Below are 6652 nucleotides of genomic sequence, written 5' to 3' on the forward strand. Positions count from 1 at the left end.
CCGCCTCAGCCTTCTGAGTAGCCGGAACTACAGGCATGCACTACCGTGCCCGGCTGATTTTTTGATTTATTGTAGAGATGAGGTCTCACCAAGTTGCCCAGGCGGGTCTTGAAACCCCAGGCTCAGGCTATCCACTTACCTCAGCCTCCCAAATCGCAGGATTACAGGCTGAGCCACCGAGCCCAGCTACAAAAAATCTTATACTCACTAAAGTTTCATTAGTTTGGAACTCATAGTTTCATGCCACCCCTTTTGGAAGACAAAAATGTTCCAAGAATTGGAAATGTGAGAAAACCTCAGTACGGTTCCTTAGATTTTGAAACTCTCAGAATCCCTTTAGTTTCTTCAAGTGTGCTGTGCTGCCAATAATAACAGTTTCTGACTTTAACTCCTGCCAAAAATCAGAATAAAACTGGACAAAATATCCTCCTTTTCTTGGCGGGGGCCGGGTGTATAGTCCCGCTCCCCGTTATGTACAGAGGCAGAGGGAAAGGGCTCCGGTTCCCTCGGCGTCATGTCTTCGGTGCCGGCGGCTTCTTGTCCACCGGTTCTATCCTCAAGCGCCGAGACACCCGGAAAAAAAAAGAAAAGAGAAAAAAAACTGGAAAAAATATACAGAGCTGATGTTGTCAAGCCTTGGAAAAGACACAGCAAAGGCTGTAACCTTGTAGGGAAGGATAGTATAGTTGGCAAGATTATATTATATACTCCCAAATTACTGCCTGAACACTTTCGCATTGTTATGAACCTAGTGGGTTTGAGGGTGGAGACAACAGAGATCTGACCCCAGATCTGGGGAGGTGACAGAGAAGCCTGCAGTTGGATCTTCTTAGGAGTTCTCCTCAAAGCAAGGGGTAATTCAAAACCTCTGACTGAGCTTCAGTTCCTCTCACCACATATATAAAGACTCTCCGTGCATCGAAGGTCAGGTGCATAGCAGTACTGGTCCTGCTTATTTATCCAATCTCGGCTGTAACCACAGGATGGAAACCACCCAGGATGATGAAGTTTTCATTGCTTCCTCCTAGACTCAACAGTTAACACCAAGACCTAATTCAATCCCAGCCCACACAACATGATGGTTCTGGATTGTGTGGCATGGAATGGCAAGTAATTCTCTGAACTTTATGCTGGAACTACCTGGTTCTAGTTTTTAATTCAGGCTATACCTGACAATAGTTAGATGGGAACACACTGCTAAAATGCCTCCAAAAGTATACTGTGGTCTTGGAGTGGGGGTCCAAGGGGAGAACAATAGGCTGATCCAATTCCTGTCTCTTTAATTTTCTAGCAAAGAAGTTTGAATAAAATGAAATGCAAAGTGATCTAAAAGGTGGCAGCTTTCTGTCTAGTAATTGTGGAGATGAGATTTCAAATGTGAAGTGAAAAAGTAGATTTTCCTTGTTCAAGCTATATTAAGTGAGAAAAGAAAACAGCAGTCTGTATATAAAGTATATCTTTATTGTCTTTAACATGAACAACTTGTATAAGGACATATGCAAACACACAACACACAGAATAATGAACAAATATGCAGACACAATTTTCTGAGAATAATACTCACTGCAAATGTCAAACATTGTCATTCTTTATTTATACAATTCTTTTTTAGAGATGAGAATCTCACCAGCCTCGAATTCCTGGGCTTCAGGGATTCTCTCTTTTCAGCCTCCTGAGTGGGTGGGACTACAGGCACAATTTTACCTTCCAAGCTGGAATTGCTCGGTGCTTTCAAGAATGAAGAATAGGTCAGGCTTGGTGGCTCAGCCTGTAATCCCAGCACTTTGGGAGGTCGAGGTGAGTGGATTGCCTGAGCCCGCGGGTTTGAGATCAGCCTGGGCAATTTGACGAGACCTTGTCTCTACAATAAATCAAAAATTAGCCCGGCATAGTAGCGTGTGCCTGTAGTTCCAGCTACTTGGAAGGTTGAGGCAGAAGGATCGCCAGGGCCCAGCAGGTTGACGCTGGGTTGGCCGTGAGCATCCACTACACTCCAGCCTGGGCAACAGAGTGAGACTCCAACCGCCCCCCCCCAAAAAGTATTAAGAATAATCTCATTTTGGAGACAAAACCATCCAGGTGACAATTTTAATTACGTCCTAATCTTAATGCCATGTTTTTGTTTTTTTTTTGAGTCAGTCTCACTCTGTCACCCAGGCTGGAGTGCAGTGGCCTTAGCCTTCCAAGTAGCCAGAACCACAGGTGCGCTCCACCATTCCTGGCTAATTCTTTGATTCATGTAGAGATGAGTTCTTGCCAAGTTGCCCAGGCTGGTCTCAAACCCCTGAGCTCAGGCAATCCTCTCACCTTGGCCTCCCAAAGTGCTGGGATTACAGGCTTGAGCCACCACCCCCAGCCTAGTTACTTATTTCTAATATGAATTTACTCAATGACAGTGGAAGGAAATTGCCATTCACTAAGAAAAATAAAAAGTGGAACATGTATACCTAACACTGAATTGTACACCGCATCTTTAAAATAAAAATTTTTTTAAAACCCAAAAAGCTATTAGGAATTTCAAATTAAAGGGGGTATAACTTCTGTATTTTTGTACAATGAGAATGATATTACCTACCTTATGGGGTTCTTATGAGACTATACAGCATTACAATGTTCAAAGTGTCTGTCACATAATGGATGTTCAGTAAGAGACTATAAAATAAACTCTGGGTTTGAGACCAGCCTGGGCAACTTGGTGAGACCTCAGCTCTACAATAAATCAAGAAAAGTAGCCGGACATGGTGATGTGTGCCTGTAGTTCCAGCTAATTGGAAGGCTGAGGCCGAAGGATCACCTGAGCCCAGCAGGTCGAGGCTTCAGTGTCCGTGAGCGAGCCTGGTAACAGAGTGAGATTCTAACTAAAAAAAAAAAAAAAGAATATAAAGAAGGAAACACCAAATGAATAAAAGTCTTACTCAGTTGGACATAATAATTGATCATATAGGCAAGAATGTTGTCTCCTGTGGTTACTGTAGACAGAAATCCACTTTTCACTCCTACTACAGCAGGACGTATGATCATTCATCTATCTTCCTTGTCTTGGGACTAACTAGTGGCCAGTTCTCTCTTGTCCAGACAGACTGAGAAAACCGATTCTAATCCTTCAGACCATTCATTTGAATTATAATACAATAATGCCTTGTTATAATACAGTAGATGTTTATTAGCATCTTCTTCCAGTGGAGGAATTTTGTATCTGACCGACGGTTTGAAATATGTGAATTTGGATGGTGTAGCCTCTGGACTCATCAAGGTAATATTTTTAGCGTGTGGGAGGTTGAGTTTTCCAAAATCTTAAATGATATTTTTCCAAATACGTAGTTTATCAGTTACAGACACGAATCCCCAGAAATCTCAATATGGGATCTAAGGAGGGGCAGTGCCATCCCCGCCCTAGAAGAAGAACTTGCCCTTAAACACGAATCCGGTGAAGTGGAGCTTGGCTTTTTCTGTAAAAGCCCTTCAGTGGATCTTCCCCATTATGACCTTGGAACCTGAGGGAACCACATGGCCCAGAACGCTCTGCGTCGAAGGACAGCGAGACGCGACCAGTGAGGGCTCAGAAAAGGGCGCTTCCGGGTGCGCACGCAACTTCCGGGCGGGACTTCCGGCGCTCTTCGGCGGCAACCATTGCTTGGGAATAGGTGTGTGGATCGGGTGAGAGGCTGTTCTGCACCGGGTGGGGACCGCGGAGACTGACCCCGGAAGGTGGAGCGGAGTCTCGGTTTCTGGACAGCGGGACTCTGAAGGTCCGTGGAGGCGCCCGGCGGACCCGCGTGAGGTCCGGGAAAGTGACCGTCGTATCCGGTTCCCGCCTCGTTTCCCTCTTCTTGGCTCCCCGCCTTTCCCTCCCAGTCCTAATGGCGGCCGAGGCGGCGCTGAGGCACCAGGCTCAGGTGATTATTGCGTCTCTCGTGTCCTCAGGTGCCTTCGTGCAAGTCCTGCAGCCCCCAGTGGGGGTGCCAAACACGTGTCAAACGTGTGTTCATCCCGGACCGCGGTATCAGGACAGTGAGACCCGGTGGGTGGGGGTCCCGGTTTCTGACGTCTCGTGCTCTGCGGTATGGGAGCGAGACAGACAGAGGGACCGGCAGGTGCAAAGGCTTGGAGTGAGATGAGCCGGGAGGGCTCGGAACCGGGGATCGACAGGTGCCTGTGGGGAACAAGGTGTGAGACGGAGTTACTCCTGGAGTAGCTGGCTGAGGGTTGTAGGGTCGTTGGTAGGCCTCCAGAAGCCATGGAGAGTTTTGGACAAAGGAAGGGCGTGATGAAAGTTCAGGCTTTAAAGCCCGGAGGAAAGCAGAATGTAGAGGTGATGAGGACATTGGGGCCCTGGGAGGTTGAATCTTTTTTTTTTTTTTTTTTAAAGAAAGAAAAGATTTATTTAATAAAGAGATAGGGACAGGCGCAGTGGCTCACTCCTATAATCTCAGCACTTTTAGAGGCCGAGGTGAGAGAATTGCCTGAGTCCACGGGTTTGAGACCAGCCAGGGCAACTTGGTGAGACCTCTCTACAGTAAAACAAAATATTAGCCGGGCATGGTGGCACATGCCTGTTGTTCAAGCTACTTGGAAGGCTGAGGCTGCAGTGGCCATGAGCATGCCACTGCACTCCAGCCTGGGCGACAGAGGGAGATTCCAACTAAAAAAAAAAAAAAAGTAGAAGCAAACGATAACCTGCCACAGACAGGGGCTGGCATTATTTTAGAAAATGTAGTTAATTTAAGAGTAAATTTGAGAGAGAAAAGGGAGAGAGAAGATTCATCTCCCCAAGGTGGGGGAGGGGGCAAAGCCAGGAACCATGGGACAGCCATAGCTCAAAGAGCACAACTACACCTAAGTCTAGCAAGGTAATGGCAGGAGGTTGAATCTTTATGTAGATCAGGTAGGTGGTAGAAGTGGTATTTGGCATTAAGGCACTCAGGTCAGACAACCAGCCCGAAGTCACCGGGATCCAGGGGCAAGAAAACGTACAGGGGGGCCTGATCTGTTCAAATCTCATCAGGGACACATTCTTTTAACTTCTTCCTGTTCAGGAACTCATGGCTGCACAAACATTTAAGGAGCTCTCACAGGGAAGTGGAGAGTTTTTCATTCCGTTACAGGTTCTGTGGATTGTAGCGTCCTGGGATTCTTAAGTACTATTTTTTCAGTTCTTTGACCTGAGAATCCTGGAAAAAGCCGAGTTTTACATCCATGACACAGATTACGTGGAGTTATCTCTGTTTCAGTCAACTGATGTAAATACACTTGGAAGATTAACTAGAGAATTGGTAGCAGTGAAATGCTGGCTCAAGGTATTTTGGCACTACAGTAAAGGAAAACAAAGTTTTATATCAAGGAGGCAAGCAAGTATATTCCAAAGAGTCAAGAGGAGTGGGCTGCTCGGAGAGTCAGTGCTGTTCATTTTTCTGGGTTGGAAAGTCAGTTTTTGGAAAGTCAGAGTCCCCAGAATTTCTTTTGTTTTAACAGCTCCAGTTCTCTATTGTGTTGGTTAGTTGCCTCTCAGGCTTGGCTGCACCCTTTGTTTGGTTGTTACAGCCTGGTGAAATTGACTAAATAACTGAAAGTCAGTCATCTTCTTGTACTTTTACCTTCCTATTTGTCCCCTGCTCATGTCTGTTTTAACTCCTTGACATTTTCCCCCCTTTAGTGATTTTGGCCAGAATCTTTTGGGAGCTGAGTGGGGATGTTTTTTTTAACTGCTTTCTACTGAGAAGGGCCATAGAGCTAAATTGGTCTAGATCACTTGCTCTCTCTGTCAGGTGGACGTTTGGGAAGAAAAGTTTCAGAAGCACTTTGGCTTCAATCATTTAAAGGGCTACAAAAGGCTGGTTGGTGTGGTATCTGTTGGTATCTTTGAATTGTGATCATTGAAGCTGAATCTTTTCAACCTTTGGCAGTCTCAGGAAGCTTTCTTCTGAAGAGGAACTTCAGGTTCTTAACAGGCTCACAGTTGTATATCCTGGTGTGTGGCTGCAGGCTGAGGATCTTGAGGGTTGTTGTTTTTTGAGTTGGAGTGTCACTCTGTCGCCCAGGCTGGAGTACAGCAGCACACTCAGGCCACCGCAGCCTCGATCTGCTGGGCTCAGGTGATCCTTCTGCCTCAGTCTTCTAAGTAGCTGGAACTACAGACACATGCCACCATGCCCAGCTAACTTTTGTGATTTATTGTAGAGAGGAAGTCTCACCAAGTTGCCCTGGCTGGTCTCGAACCCTTGGGTTCAGGCAGTTCTCTCGCCTTGACCTCCCAAAGTGCTAGGATTACTGGCTGAGCCACCCTGCCAGGTTTTTTTTGTTTGTTTGTTTTTATGCAAAGACTTAGAAAAAGGTTTTATTCTGGAGATATGTACTCAAGAGTTAACTTCCTGGAACTTAACTGCCTTAGGGATACTTAAAAGTACTATGTATGACCCCTCCCATTTGGAGAGTAACTGATTCCGAGGAGTTTATTTTCTTATGAGTCTTGAGTTGGTTTTCAGGTTGTGTCTTTGGGAGGTGATAAAGGTGACAAGGGTAGAACAGTTACTGGTGTTTTGTTTAGAGCTGGCAGCAGCAGCAGTCAGATGGGTACTTTTGCTGACTTTTGTAGTTTCTTTTTTTTTTTTTGAGTTGGAGTCTCACTCTGTTGCCCAGACTGGAGTACAGTGGC

At 45.8% G+C, this 6652-nt stretch overlaps 1 protein-coding gene across 1 annotated transcript in view; it reads left to right on the forward strand.

The window, feature by feature from the left end:
• The first annotated feature begins 3821 nt into the window (after positions 1 to 3821).
• LOC103271247 (zinc finger protein 417-like) overlaps positions 3822 to 6652 on the forward strand; it is a 14349-nt gene continuing 11518 nt past the window's right edge. Inside the window, exon 1 of the mRNA XM_008068698.1 lies at positions 3822 to 3896. Within this exon, the coding sequence (XP_008066889.1) occupies positions 3861 to 3896 (36 nt within the window). The 5' untranslated portion in view covers positions 3822 to 3860. The remainder of the gene's footprint in view (positions 3897 to 6652) is intronic.

The sequence above is a fragment of the Carlito syrichta genome, unplaced genomic scaffold (genome assembly GCF_000164805.1).
Source record: "Carlito syrichta isolate Samal-C Ts95f unplaced genomic scaffold, Tarsius_syrichta-2.0.1 Scaffold311480, whole genome shotgun sequence".
NCBI lineage: Eukaryota > Metazoa > Chordata > Mammalia > Primates > Tarsiidae > Carlito > Carlito syrichta.